The 27,456-nt window shown below is 42.8% G+C and overlaps 2 protein-coding genes across 3 annotated transcripts in view; both read left to right on the plus strand.

The window, feature by feature from the left end:
- Positions 1 to 21,462, plus strand: part of DENND5A (DENN domain containing 5A) — a 64,339-nt gene extending 42,877 nt beyond the window's left edge. For both annotated transcript variants that reach the window (XM_058806481.1, XM_058806483.1), the window contains 13 exons: positions 278 to 409; positions 1,931 to 2,083; positions 5,208 to 5,292; positions 6,618 to 6,702; positions 7,666 to 7,794; positions 10,049 to 10,170; positions 11,975 to 12,120; positions 12,751 to 12,869; positions 14,034 to 14,215; positions 14,992 to 15,074; positions 16,264 to 16,387; positions 17,188 to 17,356; positions 17,578 to 21,462. In XM_058806481.1, coding sequence (XP_058662464.1) covers positions 278 to 409; positions 1,931 to 2,083; positions 5,208 to 5,292; positions 6,618 to 6,702; positions 7,666 to 7,794; positions 10,049 to 10,170; positions 11,975 to 12,120; positions 12,751 to 12,869; positions 14,034 to 14,215; positions 14,992 to 15,074; positions 16,264 to 16,387; positions 17,188 to 17,356; positions 17,578 to 17,761 — 1,713 coding nt within the window. In that variant the 3' untranslated portion in view covers positions 17,762 to 21,462. The remainder of the gene's footprint in view (positions 1 to 277; positions 410 to 1,930; positions 2,084 to 5,207; positions 5,293 to 6,617; positions 6,703 to 7,665; positions 7,795 to 10,048; positions 10,171 to 11,974; positions 12,121 to 12,750; positions 12,870 to 14,033; positions 14,216 to 14,991; positions 15,075 to 16,263; positions 16,388 to 17,187; positions 17,357 to 17,577) is intronic.
- A 4,054-nt stretch (positions 21,463 to 25,516) lies between these two features.
- SCUBE2 (signal peptide, CUB domain and EGF like domain containing 2) overlaps positions 25,517 to 27,456 on the plus strand; it is a 34,600-nt gene continuing 32,660 nt past the window's right edge. The window contains exon 1 of the mRNA XM_058807105.1: positions 25,517 to 25,649. Coding sequence (XP_058663088.1) covers positions 25,517 to 25,649 — 133 coding nt within the window. The remainder of the gene's footprint in view (positions 25,650 to 27,456) is intronic.

Here is a 27,456-nt window from a genome sequence, read left to right on the forward strand (position 1 = left end):
ATATCCTTGGCAGTTTGTATTGTGTTTTGTAATTCAGCAATGTGTGTTCTTATACTGTGTAGCCACTATAAATGGGGATTTGACCTCTGGTGAAATAGCAGTTTTAAGTGTCTCAGCCCTAAATAATGCTGAATATAAAAAAGGGCCTTTTCTGAAAGAGGAGATACTTTCCTTCTCACTCCAGAGGTGTGGGTTATAAAAATAAATTTACCTTTTTCTCTCAGCCAAGAAGTCTCACTTGCACTTTTGTCTGTGTCCATTTTGTCCCCCAATGCAGAAGTACATCCAGGAAGCCAGGAACCTGGGCAGCACCATCCGGCAGCCCAAGCTCTCCAACCTCTCTCCATCAGTAATTGCACAAACAAACTGGAAGTTTGTAGAAGGCTTGTTGAAGGAATGCAGAAATAAGGTAATACAGAGAATAATCCTGCTCTCCTGCACCTCATATCCATCCTTTCTGGACCATTTTGTATCCAGGATGTTTGAAACCCCCCCACTTTTCTACCATCTGTTTCTGCTTTTTCCCTACAAGGATTTTTGCATGGTGGTGAGAAATTAATGAAGAGATAATGTATTCAGAAATTCTGCAAGGAGCAGAGACTTTATCAAGCAGATTTATGATAGAGATTGAATATTCTGAAGGGTCTTTACCATCCTGCTGCCCAAGTCTATTATAGCACATTTCAGTTATAACTAATGAGACAGTACAATTTTAACAGGAGGGAATAGTCCAAAAGAGAGGCTTGTGGGGAAGATACAGCAGCTTTTCTCATAACTGTATTTCTGAGGTGTATGCTTTTAAGCACTTCAGAAAGAAATTTGGCATTAATTTGTAGACATGCTTCACCAGTACATATTTGACAACATAATAATCTGAAGCAAATGTTAATGTTTATAAAAATACAGCAAAGAGAATAATTATGAAATAGACACATTCTTATTCTTGCCTAAAGTAGTAGAGGTACTACAGTAATTATATACAACTTTTCATAAAACTCTATGTGCATCTACTTCTGATTTCAATTTATGGAACTGTCCAAATAATCCCCATTCCTTAATAGATGCACAAGAGATGGTGAAAGTTTTTGAAGGTGGACTTGGCTCTGTGACAGTGAGAAATTGCCAGAGGGAGTGCAGGGGAGAAGCAGCAGGGACTAACTTTGGACTTCTTCATCTCCAGCAAGACTGTGCAGAGGTGCTTAAGGGAGTATTCCTTATTTGAAAGCAAGTCCAGAATAGGAACAAAGATGAAAAAATGTGTAAGAGATGAGTGGAACTGCTTCCCTCACCATTCTTCCCTCCAGTTGGCTGTATGATGAATATATTGTGACTGGAAGACTGTACTTCAGGAGCTGGTGAAAGTTTTGGTGGGCAGTATGAAATTGTGCACAGTTTAGGAGAATTGGCTCATGGGGAAGCTCAAGAGTTGGACTCCAGAATGGGTTTGGTTTGATCCAAATGCCCTTCTGGCAGAGCAGCATCTCCCAGGAAGGACATACCTGTGCTGCTTGGAAACACTTGGGTGCATTCACCTCCCCTGGGAGGAGGGGGACAAAGTGTCCTGCTCTTGGGGAGTGCATCCAGTAGGCACCAAAGCACCCAAGATCTGTTTTGTGGCCTTGCTGCTGAGCATCCAGCTTGTTAATGTGGGACCTGCTGTTCCCTTTGTTGGGGTCACTCTGTGGAGGATGATGTGCCCATTTGCAAACCATTTTTTTAGAAAAACAGAAGGTGAGCACTGCTGCTGTCCTGGCTTGAAAACCAGGGATAAAGGAAGGGCAGGTCTGCACTAATGCCAGAAATACATATATACAGCCAGTTTTTCTGCCAAAACTTTATCATGTGCTTCCTTATTGGTCATTTTCAAAGTGTAAGTGATCTTGGGAATTCCTGGGAGAGATTTACCTCTCTTTTGCCCTGTCTTTTTGAGACTAAGAGGATGTTGGTTGAGAAGATGGGTCGAGAAGCTGTGGAGCTTGGTCATGGTGAAGTGAATATCACAGGAGTGGAAGAGAACACCCTGATAGCCAGTCTGTGTGACCTCTTGGAAAGAATATGGAGCCACGGTCTGCAAGTCAAACAGGTGAGGAATAAATATTCCTGCACATTGCAGAGCACACTTTCCTGAAGTTGTGTTGTGCTGTTCCGTCTCTGCTTTCAGAGAACACCTTTAGTGTGTGTGTAGATGTGTTAAAATACTTGTGTGTCCTGCAGTCTTTTTTATGTCAGTTCCTACCTCCTGTGTGTCTCCATGTTGTGGGATATGTGCAAATGCACTTGCAGATGACTTCTTGGAGGAATCTCCATTTAACCTGGGGTTTTCATTTGGTTTGGTGGGTTTTGGTGGTTTTATTTAATAGGATGGTAAAAAACCCTCCAACTATTGCTGTGTTATTAATATTTTTATTAATGAAGTTGCATGGGCTACAAGGCAGCCTATCCTAAATGTGCTCTCAGTGGGATGGGGGAATTGTTTTCCTGAAGGATAATTTAGTACTTCAAAGTAACAGTCTTGCTATTTTGATTCTTCCTGGGTGCTGTAGGGGTACTTAAATTATAGTTACAAGTTGACTAGCTAGAGGTGTTGGGGTTTTGTGTGAAATTAATAATTGTTTTGCTCTTCTGTTTGGAGTCACTTGTGGGAGAAGATGGAGTTTGGAGGGCCTTTACCAACTTTACTCCTCCCTTGTACAAAGGAGTAGCAAGGGTGCAGAAGATTATATCTTTTTTTTAAAAAAATATATGTTTATAATCCAGCCAACTGTAATCCAGTATCTCTGTTCCCAGCAGCCAAACACCAGTGTTTAACTCTGCTCTCCTTCAAACTATCCAACAGTTTTCTATGTGAAGATTTACCATGTGATTCTCTCCCTTCCCTCTTGTATATCACTTAGGATAGAAGCTGTACTGCTTTCGTCTTAGAAGACAGAGCATCAGTTTACTCTGCCTCAAGCCAGGTTTGGGCCTTTCAGAGCAGCAGACGGCCAACCCTTCATAAGGTTAATGCTTTGGATTGATTGCAGATGTTGGCAAGCAGTGCTGAATGCTGGAATAGATAGAGTGGTGGAATAGAATAGAGGCCTGATGGAGGAAGTGCAGTGTATCTCACAGTATGATCCACAGTTTAAAAAAATCAAAAGTAAAAAAGCACCACCAGTTCTCTGTGTGCTCTGGCCTTTATGAAATATGCAAAAGCCTGCTGTTTCATACATCGATTTGATTCCATTTTTCAATAATGAGCCAAGGGAGACTCTTCTTTCTCAACTGACCATAGTAATGAGGATGGCTTTCCTTCCACCCATCCCTGCTTCTCCCTCTTCCCTGCTGATGAACCCAGTAGTTCTACATTAGCTACCTACTGATTTTTCCACCTGCAAAGGGAATCCATGCCTTCCATTGTCCCGAGTGACGCGGGGCAGTTGTGATGCAGGATCTAATGGCTGAAGCAGTCTGGACTTTCAGAAGGCCTTGGTTATTCCCTTGCCCATTCTCTATCCCACTACTTTCCTTAGGCTGTCTTCCTTCTCCCTATAGATCCAGCTTGCCTCATCATTGCTATTTGGTGAAGTTAAAGGAGAGGTCCACGGTGCTGGAGTAGCGGGCAGACACTGCATGAGTCCTCACATCCATCATGGTTGTTGGCATCACTTTGCTGCAGGACCCTTTGTTGCTGCTTTCTGTGATCTGTTGCAGTTCTCCTTGCCATGGCAGCTGGTTGCTGAACACTAGACTGTGTGTGCATGTGTGTGTTTATTGGGAGAAAAGACAGTTCTGGATGTAACTCTTTGCTGGGTGGTATTTTCATGCTCTTTTTCATCTGTTTATAATAAGACTTGGAATTTTGACTTTCCCTGTTGGATCTGTCAGGTACACACAAAGCACAATGGATTTTTTTATATCTTCACCACCGAATGCATATTTTTAATAGATTTTTGTCATCACAGATGTTACAGACAGTCTAGGATTTATTCTTCTGGAGGCGTGCCACATCTGGAATAATCCCTCATGATCAATAGTTCATTATGTCAGCTGCAGGGAGCTATAGCATGGAAATGGTTAGAGATTTTTGAATATAGTTAAAAAAAGAAAAAATTAAAGATGAACTATCATTACTGCACTTCTGGGAAGGCACTTAGATAATTTTAGATGAAATTGATAGTGTGGAATTGACAAGTGTTGCTTTACAGTCATGGCTTCTTTCTGCACAAAGCTGTAAATAAAAATATGGCCTCATAATATGACAGCTTTTCTGAAATGCAGAATTGCTAGATCTTTACTGGGATTTCAGGTTAATACAGTACTTTAGGAAGATAAGTAATACTAATTATCTGCCAGTAATTCCAATTGATGTGCTGGAGAGCCTCTGTTTGCTTACTGTTGCCTTTCTGCAGGTTTGCAAGCTTATGGTTTATTATGTGAACTATTTTATGATGAATCCAAGTGAAGATGAAGCTGCCCAGTAAAAGATTTTCTCACTCTCTACTTTAAGCCACCAGGGGTTTAAGAAAGCAACATAATGAGCAAAGTGCTCTTTTTAACTTCAGATGATGGATTTATCTTGGCCTAAATACTACATCCCAAATTTTAACTTTTAAGTTGGTTTTACAGTGTGTAGAACTGGGGTATTTTTGCTGATAAGCTTTCACTGTCCTGCTTTTATTTTGGGATATTTTACTGTGTTTGTGATTATGCAGGTGCTTTGCTTGATGAAATTGAGGGGAATCTTTTGAGGTTGTAGAAATGGGCAGCATTTATCCTTTGCTCTGAATGACCCTGAGGGGAGCAGGGCTTGGCCTGGGTGTCTCAGGCTGGCTCTGTGTCCCTTGTCATTTACTCTGGAGAGGCAGGGAGAGACCCACAGGACAGGTCACAGACTCAGATTTGAAACTCCACAGCATTTTCCAAGCCTTTGAGTGTTCTCTTGTATGGTAATGAACTAAGAGGGAAGAAGTTCCATTGACTTTTTCCTGTTACCAGAATCATTAGATCCCATAGTCTGACTCTTGCTTTTCCTTCTCAGCCTCTTTACAGCTCCCAAGCTCCTCCCACTTTTGTCTTATTTTTGGTTTTTATCATTGAGTTTATAGGTAGAAACATCTTTAAAGAAAGTTTTTGTCATGGCTGGTACTTTCAATCATGTTTCAGACTTTTTTTTTTTTTTAATTCAGCTGGTAGTGATTTCTTTAACTAATATTTTTTCATTTTAGGGAAAGTCTGCTCTGTGGTCTCATCTGTTACATTACCTAGAGAACAGACAAAGAAGAACCACATCAGGCAGCTTCAGTACCTCAGGTAAGATTGGCATCTGCTGGAAGAATATGATTAAAAGCTGTAAGTAAGAGCTGCCTGCAGATTTACACCAAACAGTTTTTTTCCCTTGGAAATACCCTTCACTCCATATCACTGAATCAAGTGTTATGGCTACTACAGGTTTAATATGGGCCTGGTGTGTTGTCTCAGTATGTTTTATGGGAAATTAACTGGTTTGTATTGTGCCCACTTGTTTGGGTCTGGATCTGAGTACCATGGTAGTCAGAAACCCAGAAACAGCTGATGCTTTGAAATGGATTGCTCTGGTAAATCATCCTCCATGAGACACACAGGCCCTGTATGACTGCAGAGCAAAATGATCTTATGGGTCAGGGTGGAAAACAGTGCAAGCACAGAGATTTGTGCTGTACACCCTGAAGTTTTACATTATGGCTTGAAAAACAACTGAACAGGAGGCTTACTGTTAAAAACTTCAGCTGAAGAAACAGATTTTAATTTTTGTTGCATCAGGTGTTGCAGTAGAATCAGTTTTGTGCATAAGATCCACTGATAATATGTTTTTAGGATTATTGATGTAATTTGTAAGCATTACTTCTTGTGTCAGGTGAGGGCATAGGATATAAATTTGGAGAGAGCAATAGGTTTGGGGGAGGCAGTGGGTGCCTTTTATTTTTTTAAAGCTGCTGTAAGCAAAGATTTGAGTATTAGTAACGTGCACAAGATCCTGTAAGCAAGCAAAACCATAGATTTGGAAATTTTAAGGTCTCCTGAATGTCCCTTAGTCCGTAGTTGTTTTGTGTATCAGAATAAAGCACAATCTGTTCCTTTCTTTCTAACTTGTTATTGAGGGCAAGGATTGTATTTAACATGGAACTTCTGGAGTTTAATTTGAAAGATAAGAGTAATAATATTGCTTGAAAACCCCAAAATGTGATATTTAAAAAGTGGTGGTGCTATAGGAGTGTGCAAAGTAATAGCTCAGTAGCACAGAGCTGTTCTGTGGTGTCAGCAGTGCCACTCGGGGTTACTACACAGCCAGAAAACAGGGCAGTCTTTAGAAAACAATACCTGATTACTATATGTCTTAAGTAATTTGATGTCATAGCAATTCCAGCTGAACCTGCACTCAGTAATGGGTTGGTGCTCAGTGTATGCTGATCTGTAGAACTATCTGTGTAGCAAATTAGATTTTCTTGTAATTTGGAGTGGAAATACACTATAGTACCTTCACAGTCACCAGTAGTACAAGAGTGCAAATTGGCATTAATTCACCTTCTTTTTTATATTGATTTTAGAATCTTTAGATAAATTTCTGCTAATAAGAAATTGTTTTCCTCTGAATCTAGGAATACTTCTTGATTCAGAAAGACGAAAGTCTGATACAAGTCCAGCCATGTCACCTCTCAGAATCTCTCTCATCCAGGATATGAGGTGAGTTTGAGCTGTTAAACAAACCAGAAACCCCCTGAGATTTACAGTCTTGTTTCTGTGTCTGCACCATCCTGTGTTTCATGCAGCAGGAGGGGCTGTGGGGAAGGAACCCGTTGAACTGTTTTAAAGTAGATAGTTCAGTGTTTTCATTGACCTTTACGGAAACAGGTTCCATACTGAGGAGTTTTTATATTGTTTGAGCTATTAAATTATGCAAATACCATGACAAGGTTTTCGTATTTTTAACATTTTGTGTATTGGTTTATTTCCACAGAGGTGTGGGTGTAGTATTTGTGTTTTCCCAGTCATTGCTGAGTTCTTTGTGTAGCTCTGAGACCACTTTTACTTCTTAGGGAAGAATGCAGTTTAAAAAACTTGTTTGATCTAAAGAATGGGTTTATCTAACATTCAGTACTGTAGTGTGAATAAAACTACTGTCCAATGCCTTCTTTTCAGTACACTGAAAAAGCAATATGCAGAACTTCTGAAACAACCTTGGCAGGAATTGTCTTTTCCTTCTTTTTCCTTACAGCATCCATTTTTTTCAGTAGGGAAGAGTGAATTGAGGATTTGCCTGCCTTATTAAAATATACCATTTGTGCCTTGTGTGCAAGAAAAGCTTCTACAGAGCATGCAAAGACAGTGTTTAATTTTCCAAAGCATTCAGCCATAAATATTGCAGTGATAAGGTCCAGAATGAGTCCTAAATCATGTGAGACAATGGGCCTGGTTTAGAATTTTGTAAATAGGGCACTGCATTGCAGATATTTCCTTTTCAGGCTCTTATTCTCTTTGAGCTAGATTGCAGGGATTTTTTTACTGTGCTGAATATTAAGGTGATTATGTTTCTTTTTCTATAATTTACCTGATATTTTCTGTTCTTTGGGAAACTTCAGCTGAGCTTGGTTCAAAAGAGCTGTCATGCTTTGACAATACCAAGCATGTCTTTTTGTTTAATTCCAGGCATATCCAGAACATCAGTGAGATCAAAACAGATGTTGGCAAGGCCAGAGCTTGGGTTCGCCTCTCTATGGAGAAGAAATTGCTCTCCAGGCATCTGAAGCAGTTGCTTTCAGATCATGAACTTACAAAGTAAGATGGGTTATCTTGGGCAAAGCTTTAAAAAAAGTTAAAATCTATATAATTGTTTGGTTTCAGAAGTCCAGGTGTGCCTATTTTTGTATCTGCTTAGCAGTGTGCAGAAGGCATGGAACAAACTGGCCTTCTAAGTGTGTGAGTTATTTGGGAATTAGGATTCAATGCTGGAGTTCTTGACATGTGTTTTTACATTTATAGCCTGCTCAGCAACATAAGGTGAATTGCTTTCATAATAATCACACACAGTGTTTACTGTGTGGGAATTAAAGCCATAGTAATTGTCATTAATTTTAATTGAAACTTCTGTCTGGAGACAGCTTAACCTATGCTGTCTGCTTTTCCTTTCCTCTCCTTCCACTCACCATCTTCCAAGGAATTTCTTCCCCTACCCCCCTGAACCCCAACAGCTAATTATTTGAGATTTACCTTATTTTGTATTATGTTGTGTTTTCTGATGAAGCTGTAGCCTTCAGTGAATGAGGAAAAGCTGAAGGATGGAGAGAGGACAGCTAATAAATCTGCCTGTATGTCCAAATTGAGATTAAGCCTCTCCAGTGAAGTCAACAGTTTGGATCAGGTTAAATTTAGCACTGCTTGTCCCATGCAGAGCATGTGCTGTGAGAGGACTTTCCACACACCACCACACTCCATGTATCCCCACAAAAGAGAAGAAAAAAACCTCTTTTAACACTGGCCAGTGTTCTCTTCATCTATCAGGCAGATTCTAATTCTTTGGAACAGAGGGAGACTGCAGCAAAAGTATGTTTAAAATGAAAATGACAAGCAAAGGAGCAACTTGTACAGGATGACATCAATTCTCTGTAATCTTGTGTGCTTTGTGCTGCATATTTACATATCCTACTTAGAGAGCTGTTGTAGGCAGTGTGGTTTGAAAGTGTGCCCCACTTGTTTTTAGAGGAAACAGTGCCGAGTTCAGTGAGGTACTAAAAGTAATGGTGCAACTTCTGCCATTTTACAGTTAACAAGATTGTGTGTTGTCCCTCTTGAAGCAGCTGTTAAGTATTTTAATTATCCCATTCTCTTTACTTGACATTTGTTAGCAAATATAAGGAAAATGTTTCATGTTTGGTTTCTTTCTAGTCTGCAAAGGGAGCAGGGAGAAATCACATGTCCTGAGATCTTTGTGTGCTCAGGGAAACAGAGAAACCTTGTCCTTTGAAGAAACAGGACAGCACATACCCTGACAGGCTGTCAAACATGTGATTCAGATTGTGCAAATGTAACACAGACATGGCCACCTTTTGTGAGACTTCTGTGGTTTTGCCAGTCTTGTGGCTGCTGGCAGGTCAGGTTAATTTAAGGCTCAGTCTCTTTATTTTCATTGAACATTTCCTGTCAGTCTCTAGTGTCAGGTTTGTTATGTGAGGGAGAACATGCCTGTTTGTTGACTATCATTGATTTGTTTTGCAAGTTTCTGTCTTGTGATTTGCTGACTTTTTTGTAAATTGATACCTGAAACTGAGGGGAGTTGTCAGGATGCCCTCCTGGCAGGAACAACCTGTCCACAGCTGGGTCAGCATTTCTAGTGCCTAATTCCTGCATTCTGGAGGGTTTTTAGATATTCCTGCAGCATCAGTTGGATTTTGATATATTTTGGCATGCTCTTCTTTTATGATTATGCCCAGCACTTGTATTATTTCTTGGTTGCCACCTTTGCCTGTCAGTTTGGTTATGTCAGGAGCTGTGTACTATCAACACTGAACTATTCCCTGGATCAATGTGCAGGTTGTTGTAGGCCCTGGGTGATCACCTATAGCCAAATACAGATAGCCCCAGTTCTTGCCTTATGTCCTTTGAGAACAGTCTTCTGTCATACATCATGTGCTGGAGAGCTCTCCCATGGCACTCTCTGCTCAGAATTAACTTAGGAAAACTCTCCAGTTCTGTCATGTTACATGGTCAAAAGAAGTCAGAATATTCTTCAAGAAAGTGCAAAATTCCTTCTTCCATCTTGGGGTGTTTTTGGATGGGAGAGGACCCTTAAACCAAATGTTACATTTGAGAGGTGGAAGATAATGACAGCTGGACTGATTCAGTTTGGAGATGTCAGCCTTGCAGAGACTCAGTGTATCTTGGCACACTGAAAACTCTTGGCTCTCCCAGTATCACTCCTCATTTGTAACTGCTTGCCCATTATTCACAATGTACCTAATAAATGTGCACAGTAGAAAACATTTCCCTGGGAGCATCTTGTTGCTGTGACAGATTATGTGTTTTGCTTTGTCAGGAAGCTCTACAAGCGTTACGCGTTCCTCCGCTGCGATGATGAGAAGGAGCAGTTCCTGTATCATCTCCTGTCATTCAATGCTGTGGATTACTTCTGCTTCACCAATGTTTTCACAACAATCTGTAAGTATTTGCTTTCCTTGCAACTCTGATTTCTAGATTTGGTTGAGTCCTTGTCCAAAATTCTAAATAGCTCTGAGCAACATGCCCTAATGTAATGGTTCTGCTTTTTTCCCCTGGGATCTATCTGTGGGTGCTGTATTGCTGTTTCCATGATCTTCTCTGGTGGGCAGGAGCTTCTGTCCCTGTCACTTTTGTTTCTAACTTAGTGAAGTACATAGCTCTAATAATTTTTGTTAGGGGTGAGTTCCCAACTGAAATTTTTGTGGTGGGCTTGATTGCATGATACTAAATAATAAGTAATAATAATAGTATGGGATGTTCACTATGAAGAATATTAATACATGCTGGGAATTAAAAGAAAACAAACCTCATTTTTTGTGCTGCATGCCTGTCTCTGGGCTTGGGGTAACAATGAAATGCCCATTGAGGGTTGCATCAGAACTCCTCAGCATTTTTTTTTCTTCTGGTTGTTAAAAAGATACCCTGGAGAAACTTTTAAGCTATTGTTAATAGCTATAACACTGAACTGTGTTACAGAGTTCTCAAAGATCTGTGTGCCTACTGCCTCAGGACATCACTGGAAGGCAAAATAAGGAAAGACTTTAGCAAGGCTTATGAAATTGGGGGTGGGATATGTGAAAGGCTACCCTTGGTGCTGTGTTGTGATTCACACTTGTGTGTATGAAAGACAAAGCAAACAGACATCCAAGCAAAACAGCTTTTGGTCTGCAGGCAAGTTCTGGATAATGTGAAAATCTGGTCTGCTGGATGCAGTTAAATCACTTACTTTAGGACTATCAGCACAGAAAATAAAAAGGGAAACATTTTAATTCATTCTTAAATGCTGTGAGCATTGGGCTTTTAAGAAAATCCAACCACCAAATGCTTTCTCAAGGGCACTGACAGCTGAGGAGATGCTCAGGGAGAAATGCATTAAATGCCTCATCTGAAAAGCCCTGACTGTAATCTGCTTATGCACTGTGAAAGAAGGGCAGAAAGCCAAGAAACACAGTGACCATTCAGAGAATTGGATTTTATTATAAAAGGTTGGTTAACAGAGGGCTGGGCAGGAGATGCTGGGTGGTGGAAGAGGATATGCCTTGAGAGTCAGAGGAAGGGGACAGCAGCTCAGGTGATACTGCATGGAATCACTCACAGGTAAAACCAGGGGACCAGAAAGCACTTGAGCGTATGTGTGGAGCTGTTTAGAAGGGAAAAAAATTGCTTGTTCTTTGAGAGATGGATAAATCCTAAAGTTAGTATAAAAAGAGTGACATGGCAGAGAGAAATGTGCAGCATTATGCTGTATTTTCACTGGGTTTGTTCAGCCATGGCAGTGAATGCTGCTGCCATCCATGCCTGTGAAGAAAGGCTGCAGTTAGAACCTGAGTGGGACCTGGGGGAGTTGTACAGTGCACTCCTGGGTACAGCAATATCATGTCTTTGCTTCCTTGTCACTAAGCTGAGGATAAGTAAGTCTTTGTGCCATGTTGTGAGGTTGGTAAATAAAAAGGGATTACACTCATAAGAAGGCATTATTCCATCCAAATTTCTTTCTTCAGTTGACACTGTTCTGCTGTCAGCTCTGCTTCTTAGTGGCTGCTGTGTATGTGTACACTTCCCCTTTGTCAGTCAGTGCTTAGTGTGCAAGTGTCAGCGTGATTAACTGGGATCTCTGATGTTCTTTTAATTTCATGGCGCTGCAGTGCTGTTTTATGGCTTATCTTTTGCTCCTTTCTTGACTAAAGAGGTTACGTAATTATTCTTCTTCATTTTTGAAGTGTTGTTTCTTTTGTGTTTGCAGTGATACCATACCATATTTTGATTGTTCCCAGCAAGAAACTCGGTGGCTCAATGTTCACAGCCAATCCTTGGATCTGTATTTCGGGGGAGCTGGGTGAAACAGGAGTCCTGCAGATTCCCAGGAACATATTGGAAATGACTTTTGAGGTTTGTGTTACTTGATACAAAGCCTGATTTGAGTGTTCTGTTTGTTCAGTTTTAAATTCTCCGCTTGCTGTAGCACCTTGAAAGCTGAAAGGGTGGCAGATGTGTCTGTGCTCCTGGTCCAGTGGTGTTTTCTGTCTTGTCCTTCACCTGTGGAATGAATGTGGAATATCTTTATGGCTTGTCACAGATAGTTTGTGCCTTTGCATAGCACATTTGACCTATATTTAATAACATGCAGAGTAAAATGACTGACAATTCCTTAGTGCAAGGGATAGACAAGACTGTCTTTATGTTACAACTGTGGGAGGTGTCATATCCTCTTCTGTTGGGAAACAAAGAAGTGATTCTGCTCTGATTTCTGCATGTGTGTTGTGTTCATTGGGTGAAATTGAATTGAAGAATCTAGTTCAGCTAATGTGCTCTGTGCCGATCAAAACAGTATTTAACAAAACAAGCAAACAAAACCAAATAAAGCCACCTACCACTAAAAATCCCAGAACCAACCATGGAGTCAGAAACAGGAACCACATTGCTGAGTTTCTGTCTGAGCACCTTCCCTAATAGTTTATTCCCCCAACATGCTGCTTTCTTTTTCAGTTTCCTCTGACAAACTCTTCGTTTAATTTGCAGTGCCAGAACCTGGGAAAACTGACCACAGTGCAAATAGGACATGATAATTCAGGGCTGTATGCCAAGTGGCTTGTGGAATATGTTATGGTCAGAAATGAAATAACAGGGCATACTTACAAGTAAGTATCATCCTGACATTTCATATGGGTAAGTAGAATTCCTGCAGGGAGCTGGCACAGCAGGGCTTGTTTGATTAGAAAGGTCTGATCTCCTGGGACTCTGTGTCTACAGTTGCCTCAGCCTGAAGGCACAGAAAGATTGTTTGGCTTCTGGCATTAAACAAATCCTGGTTCTTCTGAATTCAAACAGGGTTTGCAGTTTGCAGATGCTCATGTCTCATATCAGACTGTTGGTGGAGAGGATGAGTTGACTGTTGTGCAGCTTAGAAATAATCTGCCTTGAGCCCAAGGAAGAAACAGCAAGTCAGAGCTTGCTGCTTACCAAATATAGGTGGTATTTTATATTAGGACTGGGTACTCCAGGTGTTACAGAGACACATTTGGACACAAGCTGGAACACAAGGTCTTATGAGTGTTAGAAACCTGTGTTTACATGGGGAGAGTAAAGGAATGGAACTTAGAGTGAGAATTAAATTTATTTGTGTTAGATACAGAATAGTTTGATGCCCTGTCCTTTGTTTAGGGAAACTGTCAGGCTCATGTTGATGTCAAATTGGTGGGCAAGTCCACTCAGCTCTCCATGCCAGTTCATTTGTAATTAAATGAAGAGGAAAGATTCTGTTTTTGGATGCTGTTCAGTTTTCCAATTAAGCTGATTAAACTGCCATCAACATTGGTTCAGAAGAAGTGATAATGAGCAAATGAGCATGTGTGCTTTCTAGTGTCTGATTTAATACCCCAATTCAGTAGAAGTACTGGTGCTTTGGCATTTAAGCCTATGTTTGGGCTGTGGGGTTCTTTTACAGCTGGCTTGCTATGTAGCATATTCAGTGCATTTCTTCACCCATCCATGGGATGTAGTAGGATTTCCCCTCTTACCCATTTTTCCTCAAATCATGCTACATGTGGGACTCAGGCAAAATCTGCTTTGTGGATGGATCATCTACTGCAACACTCAGCACAAACTTGGAACTGAAAAGCTGTTTGACTTTTGCTGCCTGTGCTGGCAAAAGCCAAAGCCAAGACTTTATTACTTGGTGCTGGATGAATGAAGTCTTTCTAATAACTATGCTAGCAGGATTTGGGCTTTAGGCAACTGCAGCTGAAAGTCTTTGGCATGGAATTGAATCTGGATTGATGCATTTATCTCCCTGGTGTTGCTAGGTTTCCCTGTGGAAGGTGGCTGGGGAAGGGGATGGATGATGGCAGCTTGGAGAGGATCCTGGTGGGAGAGCTGCTGACTTCCCACACGGAGGCCGACGAGCGGCAGTGCCGGACCCCTCCCCTGCAGCAGTCTCCAAGCATGATCAGGAGATTTGTCACTATCTCACCAAACAACAAGCCAAGTGAGTGCTGGGGCTTGTCCTGTCTTGTTCTGTTCTGCATCATCACCTGAGGGCTTGCAAACACAACTGGGGTTTGGAGAGGACCTGTGAAACTCAGCCCAGTGTCCTGCTTGAACTCCAGCTAACTTCCAAATTACAATCCTGGGCATCCTGTTCTGTGTACTTAACTTTTGAAATATGAAAGGGTGGCAGATGTGTCTGTGCTCCTGTTTTTTTGTATTGTCCTTCACCTGTGGAAAGGATGCTACAGAGGAAGGTAGAAATTTGCTGCCTTTTCTCTGTCTATTCTTCATGGATGAAGAATCTTGCTAGTGGTTTCTATTCACAGACTTCTTTGTTTGCTCTTGAGGTCAGTGTTCTGTGGTTGTCTTATTCCTGATAAATCAGGTGGTTACTTTGTTCCCAGCCGTACTTGGGTTTGCAGCAAAACTACCACAGGAGGTATTTCCAGGATGCCCAGGTTTGTCAGTCCTGAGCAAAGCACTGCTTCTTTTCTTAGCTTTGGGTCCTGGTCTGACCATTCACATAACGTGTAAAAACCCTTTCCACTGTTGGTGTTCTGAAACACCACAGTGTTAACTTCAATATAAAACCAAACCATCTCCATTCCTACTTCCTCAACAATAAATAAAAGTAGAGTTGGGTTTCCATTACCCACAGCCCAGCACTGTTTCCTTAACAGAATTAATTATATTTGTGCTCCTCTGCTGTGCTTTGTGCTGTACACACAAGGTACAATTTTTGAAGCTGTAACTGGATATATTTTTGTTTTGCAGAGTTAAATACTGGTCAGATACAAGAAGCTATTGGTGAAGCTGTTAATGGTATTGTCAAGCATTTCCACAAGCCAGAGAAGGAGGTGAGAGATTTTTGTCTGTGTAATGGCACTCCTGTCCTAAAACTCTGAATAGTAAACATGAGAGAATATATAGTAGAAGTTACCAAACTGAATGAACAGCCATGTGCTTGGGAATTCGTGAAGTGCAGCAAAAATGAGATACTGAGGTAGTACAGCCTCAAATACCTGTGTGGTGCTGCTAACTGGAGCGTGCTGGTAAATTGTATGTTAACATTCTGGTATTGGAAATTGTGCTGTTAGTCAAATCCTACCAAGGATTCTACCCATACCCTCTAAAGAGTACTACCTGCTTTTTAGTTTGTTCTGAATTAGCTGACATTTTACATCTGCATTGAGTTCTAAGTAGGTTTTTAATGTCTGTTTTGCATTTTCCTTGCTACTTAAAACACGAAAACTCATGGGCCATTTTAAAAAAAGGGACAGAAACAAAGGGCACCCCTAAAACGCCCACATCCCCCAAGAAAGTGAAGCAGAAGTGCTCTTCAAGATTGTTTTGCATTACACATGTGATCAGCTGACAGAGCAGTGATTTTTTGAAACAAACCTAAGTAGCTGCCCCTGTCCAGCCCTTGTGAGCCAGAGAGGTGTAGAGCAGTGCTGGGTCTGGATGAATGGCTCTTGGCAGTCAGGATTTTCTTACATTCCTGTAACACCTGACTTCTGAATTCATTATGGCCTGACAGATTCATATCCAGTGTAATTCTAGTCAGTGATCACATTGGTAATAATCTCAAGTGGTCATGCACTGGTTTTGCAGAATAGAATTTACCATCATGTGCTGAAGCAGGACTTTGTTTTTTACTGAGCAATAAATGTTTTTGTTGATAAGAGGCACATGCTACACTGGGTCTGTGATCTGTTACTTAAAAAAAGAGGAAAATATTTTCCTAATTTTCTTTAGTGATAATTATTATAGGTAAAACCTGCTCATTGTCTTGGCCTGTTTGAGGCTTTGTTTGATGATGATGATGAAGCCCTGACAATGCTTTCCTCAGCCTCATTCTTAGAGAAGTCAATCAATTTTTGAATGCTTAGGACTTGTAAGAACTGAGTCATCCTGTTCAGGGTCACTGTTTGACAGCAGATTTGAACTTTAGGCATCTGTTTATTTAAAAACTTAGTGGGACACTTGTGTCCCAGAGTCCCAAGGTGAGGTGATGAATGCGTGTGCTTTCTGTGTGTGCTGCAGAGAGGCAGCCTGACCCTGCTGCTGTGTGGAGAAAGTGGACTTGTGTCAGCTCTGGAGCAAGTGTTCCAGCATGGATTTAAATCACCAAGACTCTTCAAGAACGTCTTCATTTGGGACTTTCTAGGTGAGTGGAAGGCTGACATCCCAGAGCCTGTTTGTGTCTGAAACACATCCAGCTGTGCTCCTTATCACTGCTGTTGTGTCTCAGCTGGTGTGAAGGGCAGACTTCTTGGAGGCATCTCAGCAGCTGAGTGGCCATGAGAGCTCCTACCTGCTTGTGCTGCTGTGAGAGAGAGAGAGAGAGCCTGTCTCTGCCAAAGCTGACTGTACTCAATGCAGTAACTGGGCTTTGTCATTCTGGCAGTAACAGTGTAAAACAACCCTTCTTACTGGGGAAGAGGCACATAAACAGGGTGGTGAATTGACATGGGGTAAGCTTTTTGTTGATTGAGCACAGAGAAAGCAAGAAATCACACTTGTAAGAGGTTGAGTTGTCTTTCAGAGCACAGCAGATGGATTTAGTGCTGTTGTATGTACTGGACATTGTAATAAAGGTGTTATAAGCATGTGTGTTTCACACAATGGTCTAGATCCCTTGACACAAAGCTAAATAAGTCAACTGAGTTCACAAACACATTTTTAAAAAAGCAGTTATTTTTAATAATGTTTCTATATTTTGAGTAGCTACATTAACATTGCTGTTCCCCTTACATGATCATTTTACTGCACTCACATTCAGTACATAGGTGAACCTCTTTAGCACTGTTCAGAGGGGAGGAAGTGGAATCCCAGTTTTATACAGGACTGAAACAAGCAGTGCCTAAAAGTAACGATTCAGGAAATTCATGCATCCTAGGCATTTCAATTTTAATTCTCTCCTAAATGCACTGATGGAACTTCATTATCTCCCACCATTCTTTTTAGAAAAAGCACAAACATACTATGAGACCCTTGAGCAGAGTGAGATGGTCCCAGAGGAGAACTGGCAGACAAGGGCCAGGAATTTCTGTCGCTTTATCACTGCTATCAACAACACCCCCAGGAACATTGGGAAGGATGGCAAGTTTCAGATGCTGGTGTGTCTTGGAGCCAGGTACAAAAAAACTTCTTTATAATTGTTGCTGTTAGTGATATTTTAATGAAATGAAAAAGATGTTGCACATGGGGCAGTTACTCCCCAGTTCCTGTCTCATAAAGTGAAGGGGAGAGCATGGTAGGTCTGCTTAAAGCAAAGAATTAAAATGATGTCTGTGCACATGTGAAATTAACTTGGCTTTATTTTTATTCCCAAACTGCCCACTGGCCCCTTGTCAGAGACCACCTTTTGCACCACTGGATCGCCCTGCTTGCAGACTGCCCCATTACAGCCCAGATGTATGAGGACATGGCCCTGATTAAGGATCACACGCTGGTGAATTCTTTGATTCGGGTGCTGCAGACCCTGCAGGAGTTCAACATCACCCTGGAGGCATCTCTGGTCAAAGGAATCGACATCTGACCTCCTGTCCCACAGGAAAAACTGTCTTTACACACACAACAAAAAGCAACAAGGAGCGAATCTTGTTAGTATGCAAAAGTTCTGTCTTGCCAGTACATTGTATCGTGAACTTGTTCATGGCCCAGAAATGCAACTTTGACTTTTCTTGAAGGAAACTCCAGAAATAGTACAGGCAAATGGATAGAAGCTGTAAACTCAATGTAAAAAAGAGGATTTTGGTATAAATCTATTTTAGAGTTTATTTGCTGATTTGCTTTTTACACACTTTCATGTGAAAGAGATAGAGATGAGTATTGTGCAGCTTATTTTAAAGCTGCAGTATTTCCTTGCCATAGAAAATGTGCAGTGAGCCTTTCAGCATTCTGTGAACTTGCCTTCAGATATGCTGTATGTCATAGACCCCAGTGTATACACTCCATTTCTGCTGAGAAGGTCATTCTATAGTTTTTAAACTAATATTTTATATATTAACATTATTACCAATGTTTGATTTTTAAGGTGTTGGGTCATGTTCTGCTGCAAGGGAACTACAGATTTGATCTGTGCTTTTAATAGCTCCAAAGCACTGATTTGTCAACAATTATTTTTTTCCTTTATTTTTGCTGTCAGTATTATTTTTAGTGAAATCCAGGAGACTGAACCGTGAAATGTCCAGAGATCAAAGTAATATTTTTCATATTGGTACGTAATTGCACAGAAGAAGAAATTAAGTCTGTTTTTTAACTGATGTTTTTTATTTATTTAACCTATCATTGTGTTTTGTAAGTTTGTCTTTAAAAAAAAAAAGTCTTCTATGATACAACTGGCTATATTATGTTGCAATTCAGAATTTACAGTGTAGCCCACTTAAATGAAAAACCTGGAATAATTGTTCATAACACAACATTTCCACTTAAACCAGCCTTTTGAAGCTTGGTATCTGGTTGCTGCTGGTAATTCTCTTAACTGCTAATAAAGAGGGACATGAGTTCCCCAGATGCCAGATGACTAAATAAAAATCTTTATGCCCCATCTGAAGTAATAACAGTATACCTTACTAACAACTAAAAGGATTTCTTAATGTTTCTGAAAGGACAGTGGTATTAAGGTTTTTTTCTTTTCCTTTTGAGTGCATATGTCTTGGATCCCATTGTCACAGTCTGCTTCATTTGGGATGCTTTTGTTTTTAGCAAAGAAAGTTTAGGCCATTTCTGCTATGAAACACAAACATTTTGAAAGCTCAATTTATTGGAGATCTGCAACTTGGCAAATGCCTAAAGGCATCTCTGTTCATTTGAATCCTCTGATAAAAATCTCTTTGAAATGAATATGTGACTTAAGAACAGGCTGATTTATCAGCATCACAGATTACTGTACAGAAGTTCAGGGCTGTGTATTTAAGAGGTCTCCACTGTATAAACTTATCTCAGTATTGTCTCTCTTTGGAGAAACAGAATCCGAGTTTTTTGGTTCATACAATGTTGTAGCACTTTTACTTTACCTACAGCTTAGTCACATCTTGTGATAGTTTTATTTCCATAATTTATGAGTATAGCACATGTATTAAATTTTTGACTATTTTTAATTTTGTCCTATTTATTTCATTATTAAACTGAGAAGTTCCTTTGTCACTACTTATCAGAGCAAGATTCTTCTTTGATTTCACAGTAGCATTAGGAGGATGTGAGGGCAATGTCTGAGCCACTCCTCACATGGGGTGGGTGCAAATTCTTTCACAGCTTACAGGAGCATTTCACAGAAGTATACCCTGTGTGTGCAGGGTTGGTTTTCTTGGTGCTTTTAAAATTTTTCTTCCTGCTTTGGAAGGGCAAAAATAAAAAAACAGTTTTACTGCATTCTAAGAATTTCATATATTCAACTTAATATGTTAGGATAGTCTTTTTACACCTGCCCTAAATTGTTCATGCATTAATAATAGCAAATTTTTTTTTTTGTTTTATTTTGGGTTTTTTTTTTTGTTCATTTGTTTTCTTTCGTTGTTTTTGTTTCAGCTGTCTTGACAATGACTTTACTAGGCCTGTGTATTTCACAGGGAATATTAAGTAAGAAAGGAAGATTCCATAGTTTGACCTTAACATTTGAGTTGATCCTGTTAAAACCATATATCTCATAGGATTAAGAGTGGATTAATTTTATTTGCATGAGGTAATTACCCTGAACTAAGGTTCTTTTTTTATCTTTTTTTTTTCCTCACACAAATTTACCTAGTGAGACATGATACCATTGGCCCAATGGCTGTTTTGGTGTGGATTGTTTTGCCCTCATTAGGAGAGTTTGAGGTGGCTGGGATGGGCAGAGGCTGGGATTTGGTGATTGCCCAGGGTGAGCTCCTTGGCTGGCCCATGGGGATGGTGCTGCCCATCAGTGAGTTCTGGCTGTCCAGTGCAAAGGGAAGACACAAAGATCCTCTTCCACCTTCTAGGTTACTTTATTCCCACATTAAAAACCAGTTTGAGATAGACCTTCCTCTTGCTCTCACAGGGGGCCTGTGCTTGATCCTGTTGGGGTTCAAAGCACTTTCTGCTGTGCCCTTCAAGGCTGCAGGGATTTGCTCCACTGACGGCGCAGTGGAAGGTTCTGAGATGCAGCAGAACCAAAGCTGGTTTTGTTAGCTCCAAAGGCAACCAAGGAAGAGCAAGATATTAAATACAGGATTTTGGGAAGAGATTCCATGAGTAAGAACAGCCCAGGCTGTAGGAGCAGCCACAATCCCACCTCAAACCCACGCCCTTCTCTCATGGCTGTTCTGGCAGCCGTCCCACAGGATAAGGTCAGGATCCAGCATTTGCTCCTGCCATGCCATTCTGCTGAACTTTATGGGAACAAGGAGTGTAATCAGCACCTTTTTATCCAGAGCTTTGTAAAATCCTTCTCCCTTTGTTCAGAGTAATGCAGTTTTAACTTTTTTTCTTGTTATTTTTCCAAAATAAGGGGGCAGGTTTGGTTGGTACAGTTAGTGTGGCTGTGCTGTTCTGTTGTTCAGTGGGGATTTTTTGGTAACAGTTAATGAGAAAAGATAATCTTTTTAACAGCACACATTCATTCTAAAGAGAGAAATGCAGTGATGAAAAAGTAAGCAGTTCATCATGCAGTAAGTACATAGTGCTAAACTAGCCAGACATGTTTACAGGCTCATCATACCTGATTTGAGAGGAAAAATTTGGCTATCACCTATCAATTATTTAGCCTTCTTTGGTTAATGCTACAATGATACTTTATACAAAAAGAAAATGCAAATTAACAAAGTTTGGTTTAAATGGAATCAAATACTATGATGGTAAGTTTATACAAAAGGAAAAAAAAGCCTTTACCTGCCATAAACTTTAACCACCTGATATTCTGTAGCTGAAAACATATTCATGAACTGGAGACTGTTCCACAACTTTTTCCATTACAAAGAGTATTTTTCAAACTGTTCAAATTGGACTTAGTAGCTGGATGACCCATACTTTTTATGTGTTTTAAATTCATGCATATGTTAAGATTTCTGCAGTGAAACTATTCAGATTTAACATTTTCTGTATATTGTCAAATGAATTTTGTCCGTAGTGAGGAGACTATAGGATACTTGAAAATACTTGAAGAAATTGTACATGTACTTCACATCTTTGTAGCTCTTTATTTTATACCTAGAGATTGGCTGTTAAACTAAGATAAAGCATCAATACCTTATAAACTATATATTTTACTACATGGGGAAATCACTGGCTTGTTATTTTTAAGGGCCGTGTTGAAGTTTACATTATAATGACAAAACCAGGTACTGTTTTCCTTTTTTTTTATTTTTCCTGTGACATTTCAATCCATTGGACATTAAATGTGAATTGGATATACAAAGAGGTTTTACAGGTGTAGCTCATTTGCTGAATTGCAATAAAATTTGTCTTCTAACATTAAAAAAATAGCATTAATGTGCTATTTTCAAAAAGTCTGGTATAATTTGGCTGATCATCTGGCTCATTGCCTGGCTGTGCAGGTCTGTGGGACATTTTAGTGGCTCATTTCAGGAGATCTTTGCTGTACAGTTTTGTGTCTGATCTGTCCAGCTACAGCTGCTCCCTCCCAGCTGCAGAGGCCATCCCCGTCTGTCAGACTGCCAGCAGTGGAGGAGATGCTGCTCAGGAGTCAGGGAATGGGGACAAGGGAAGGCAAAGGGACCACGCAGACCTTGGGAGGGTCTGTGAGCACACACACCCTCAGATGTGCTGCGGTTCCCTGTGTTTCAAACCACATGAGGCCATCTCTGAATGCTCTGTTCCACCAGGGAAGACAGAAGGAACGAGTTGGATCATTCATCTGGAGGTATCTCTGGTGCTTCACCTCTCACACCCCTGGGGTGGTTTTGCATGGGAGGTTTTGCACCTGGTCTGTGGTGGAGGCTTTTTGTAAGCAAAGGGAAATAACAAATAAAAATATCAATATCCCTCTTGGGGGAAGGCATCGATCTCCCTGAGCTGGGGCCATCCTGGGGGATGCCAGAGGGTGAGCTTGGCCTGAGCCATGCTCTGGCCTCATCCTTGGGCAGGTTTTGGGGTGCATTTGTGGATTTGGTACCTGCTGTGGGTGTGCTGGGCCTGTGAGAGACACCAGAGCTCTGCTCCTGGGCTGGGATGGACCTGCTGCTCCTGACCCTCTGCAGGGATGGACGTGGGGCTGAGGTAAGTGCAGCTTCATTCATCTCACCTCAGGATTTTCAGGTTTCCTCCAAGGAAAAGGAGCACCAAGAGCAGGGCCTTGGTGGGCAGAGTGTGTTGTGCAACTGCAGGCGCTGTTCACTGACTGCTCTGGTCCAAAATGTTACCATTTGTTGTAGCAATGACTTGGAAAGTTCTCACAAGGAAACACAAATGTCTAAAAGTTATTTCACATGACAAAGTGTCTCCTTTTTTCCCCTATTAACTCAGAAATGTGTGTGTATTAATAGGCCATGCTGTTCTGCAATAAACAGGAGCTGTTCTTCATTTCAGTGACAATGGCATGTTAAGATGCAGATCCTGCAACATTTAAAGTGTCACTGGTGGATCTGATATTTGTTTGGGGAATGTTTTTCTACAAATAGCATAAAAAGACTTGGACAAGACATATAAATTACATGGGAGGGGTTTCTAATGCCCCTTGTGACCAGAGAATGCACAAATTTTCTCTGTCTCAGATGAGTCCTGTGCAGGTCTTGCTGGTTACTGAGGATGTGTTATCTTTGCACAGAATTCAGCAAGCCTGGAGCACTAAGATGGGAAGTGCAAAAATTTGAGTGATACATTTCAAAGAAAAACAATTCTGAAAACTCAGTGAATACCTGGAGATGAGCAAGGCTTGAAACTACAACTGAGACATTTTGTGTGTGCTTTGGAACAATTAAATATTTGAGAATATTTCCTTACTTGGCAGCATCCTACTTTGCTTTTACCATTCTGGCATCTCCCAGTTGTTTTCAGCTGCTGTCACAAGCACTCATCATGCTCAGTTTTGGGTCAATATGATGCAGGCCAGTAGAGTTGCTACTTCTCATTGAAGTGCAGATGAAATGGCAATCTGCATGTCTTCAGGTATTGTTTGGTCATCATTAAATAATGAAATTTAACAAGAATTATGAAACATAAAGCAGTTTTTAACCCAAATTGGTAGACAAAAGTATTCCTCTCTCCTCAGGACATGAGGTGTGCAGTTCCTGAAGCAGATTTTATATCCAGCTGCTCTGTGGCAGGTTAGTCTCCATCTCTCAATGCGGGGCAGCTGCATGTGATGGTGAAAATGGAGAGCAGAGGGGAATTGAGGGTCTTACCTCTATGGAAGTAGCTATTTTCCAGGATCTATTTTACTCTCTGAAACTTTGTTACTTGATTTTTATTTAAAATTGCTGGGAAAAAAAATCCCCCAACAGTCCTATTTGGTTGTCTTCCTGTCCAACTGCCCTGGTGTGGTTGTTTTCCGTTCCTCATACGTAGTGCTGAAGTTGAATCTCAAGAATTTTTGTAGCTTCTCTCCCCCAGTAAAGGTCTTCGTGCCCAGAGCAGTCATCTGTCACTGTGACTCTGTGGGTGAATAGAAATAGTTTAAAAGGCTGCAAAAAGGCATCTGAGCTGAGGTCTGAGCTTGTCTGGTTTGTGTCTTTAAAGAGATATTTTAATGGCAATTCCTCATCATAAACAAATGTGTGTTAAATGTGAAATAATAGCCAGGATCCTTCACAAAACACTTTGAGATTTATGTGTAAGAAACGGCTTCATTAGCTAAGATGAATTTGATATTGTTCTGTTTGTTTTCCAAGCTGCAGTGAGATCTTTTGATCTAACTCAGGCATTCCCAAATATTTATGTCTCCCTTTATGTTTTAGTTTACAGAAGTAAGAAAGATGCTTTGCTTTTAGGGTGCCTCAGGAAGCTTTGGGTATTTTGGTCACACGACTCTGCAGTGTCTCTTGCTGGTTTTTCTGCTGCACTCTTCATATGTGTTCTTACTTTGACTTTTGCAAATCTTGTGATGAAAGTTAATTTAATTAATACTGGTCGAGTTCATTGAGAGGACTGGGCAGTGCCTGAAGTGAGTGGCAGCTTTTCTGTGAGGGGGTTTGAAGCCATGTGCCTGGATAGGGGATGGGTTCTCTGTCCATTTGGGAGAGCTGTTTATGGAGACAAACCTGAGTGATATCCCTGCATGAGAGATGTGCAGGTGTGCCAGTTCCCACCCCAAGTATGAAGGTTTATTCAGGAGATCATGGAAACTCTCGAGAAACCCTTCATTCATTTATTGCTTAGGGCTGGAGAATCCTTGGAGTGTTTAATGAGCAGCTTTATGTATTTATAGATGAGATTGCCTAAGACTGAAACCGTCCAGGAGACACAAAAGGTTGCTTCTCATTGGATTCAAAAAGAGAATAACTTTGATCATTTCAAAAGCAATGAAGCCTGATGCTCCAGTGAGAAAGGAGAGTGGTAATTTATAGCTGCCATTAAGGAAACAAAGACAAAGACTGAGGGAAAGTTTCATTCTGAAGATTTACTAATGTGTATAAACCGCCCTTGCAACTAGAAACAGCTCGGTATTTCTCACAGAACAAAACAAAAGGGAAAGGGCAGTGAAACGGGGATGGGAGGGAGGGGTGGGAGAGAATACTGCCTGCTCTTGCTCGCAGCCTGAAAGGTCAGACATTATTTAGGAAATGATAATTTCAGTGAATAATGTATGAGCCAATTTTACCTGCCAAAGGAGCGACAGCTGTGAGCAATCCCTGGCTGGGAATGGAGGTGGGATGGGGCTGGCTTGGGGGTGGGGTGATGCGTGGCTTTGGCATGGCCTCCAGCCGGGGGGGATTCACGCTCTGCGGCGGGGTGTACATTTTTACACGGTAAAAATGTCAATATTGTATTGAGCCAGCGCAATGGAGACTGGAGCGCATCGGGCGTGTTCGGGCTGCCACAGGCTCGTCCTGCCGGGAGATGCTTCCCGGGCCCGGGGAGCACCCGCTCCTGGTGTGAGGTGTTCCCGCTGCCGGGTTTCCAGCGGCTCCATGGGACACCTGTGTTTGTGGCTCCGCAGGTGTGCGGCTGCCGGGGCTCCCATGGGCGGGCTGGGGCGGTTCGTGCGCCGGCAGCGCCCACCGCGCCCGGGGCAGCAGCGGGGCAGGGCCGGGCAGGGAGGGAGGCCCGCCCAGCCCTCGCCGCCCCGCGCCCGCTGTCAGTGCGAGGCGGGCCGGGCGCCCCAGACACTCCCTCGGCCGCCGCCTCCTCCCGCCCGGCAGCGGCAGCAGCGCCATCCATGGGGTCCGGCGGCCGCCGCGGCGCCTCGGGGGCCAGGGCGCTGCCGCTGCTGCTCCTGCTGCTGCCCGCGCCGGCCGGGCCCGCCGCGCTGCCCCTGCCCGGTGAGTGCCCCCGCTCCCTTAGCCTGCCCGGTGTGCCCCCGCTCCCTTACCCTGCCCGGTGAGTGCCCCCGCTCCCTTACCCTGCCCGGTGTGCCCCCGCTCCCTTACCCTGCCCGGTGAGTGCCCCCGCTCCCTTACCCTGCCCGGTGAGTGCCCCCGCTCCCTTACTCTGCCCGCTGAGCTCTCCCGCTCCCTGCCCGGTGAGTCGGTGAGTGCCCCTCGCCCCGGTCCCTGCCCGCTCCCGGCCCCCGCTCTCCCCATCCCCGCACCGCGGCTCCCCCCGCGGGCACCGCGCGGTCCCGGCTCCTCTCCGGGCCGGCGGCCAAGGGAAGGGGCCGGTGCCGGTGTGAGCTGCGGCCGTGCCCGGGCTGCTCGCAGGGCGCTCGGGCTCCGCGGGTGCTGCCAGCGCCGCTTTCCCGGCGCTTCCCGCTGTCCCGGGAGCGGGGAGAGCCCCGGGACGGGCACCTCGGGAGCGGGGTGTGGATGGTGTGTGAAGCTGCCTTCGGACCCCGCGGAACCAGCCCCGGGGTTCTCCCGCCGCCGCCTCCTGCCAAGTTGAAGGCTGCGGTGTTTGCTCACAGTCTCGTTCCTGCAGGGTCTCCCTTGTGCTCGGGACGCTGTCACTGCAAGGGGAAATCTCGCTCTCTGTGCCTACGGATTTTTCCTAGCCCTCTTTTCCACGCCTTTGCATGCATTAGAGATGCGGCTTCTTGTTGCGGTTCTTTACCGCACGCTGCGGATCACAGAGCGGCGGTGTAAAGATAACCCAGCTGAGCTGGGAGCTGCCGTCCTGCTGCTGCCACGAGATCTGCTCCCTGTCTCTGTGTCCTGCCCTAGAGGGAAGCCCCTCCTTGCCGGTGTTTTCTGGGACCCCTCTTGCCGGGGCAGCTCTGTGCCCCTGGCTCGGGCAGGGCAGGGGAGAGCTGAGGTGCCGAGGGCACACAGTGTGGCTGGTGCTCCTTTATGCCCTGCCCTCTGTCCGTCTGTCCTTCCTGCCCATCCTTTCTGTCTGCCCTACCTACTGGAGTCCCACGAGCTGGAGACCCCTCAGCTATTGCTCGCACCTTTCCTTGCACGACTTGTTCCTTCAATTCCCTGCTTCCCATATTTTTTAATGGCTTGACCTCTCTGCTTTGAGAGAGAGCCGATTCTGCTGCCCTTCCCAGCTGCTTCCCAGTGTTTGCCACCTTCTCCTTTCTTGATGGTGGCAGTGACTGGGACCCCATCCCTGGAGCTGTGTGCACCTGAGAGCCAGGCAGGCACTGCTGCTCTAGCACTGGCTCTCTGCCTCGTTTCCCACTGCCAAACCCCATTAGGAGTTAAAACCAAGTGAACACTTTCTGCAGTTGGCAGCTGCTGCAGTACCTACAGGCATATTTTGTGATTGGGGGAAAGGAAAAAAAAAAGAGCAGGATGAATGCTATAATTGTAAATGGGAGAAGTGCTGGCTGAAGTTTCCATTTGGAAAGTGATCCCCACCATAAAAAGTTGCTGGCTATTGAAGTAGTTGCTTTCTGCTGATACTCATGCACTACTTCTTGTTTTATGAGGCACTTTTTGTACCTGCATGTGGTGTTGCTCCTACAATTATCCCTTTTAGCCAGTTGCTGGAAATCTTCCTGTTTCCATGCTTCAGTTTTCTTCTGCTGTGTGAAAAGCTTGTGCTGATGTCTGTCTTCCTGCTGCCTGTAACTTTTCTTCCTCTTCTGTCTACACTTCTTCATCTCCAGGAGTTCTTCCTGTTGGTGTTTCCCTTTCTCTTCATTTCCTCTTCTCTGAAGTTTCCACCTGGATATTTTGCTTCAGTTTGCTGTGCTGTGAGATGGCTGGCCAGGTG

Source organism: Ammospiza caudacuta, chromosome 6 (genome assembly GCF_027887145.1).
Source record: "Ammospiza caudacuta isolate bAmmCau1 chromosome 6, bAmmCau1.pri, whole genome shotgun sequence".
Lineage (NCBI taxonomy): Eukaryota > Metazoa > Chordata > Aves > Passeriformes > Passerellidae > Ammospiza > Ammospiza caudacuta.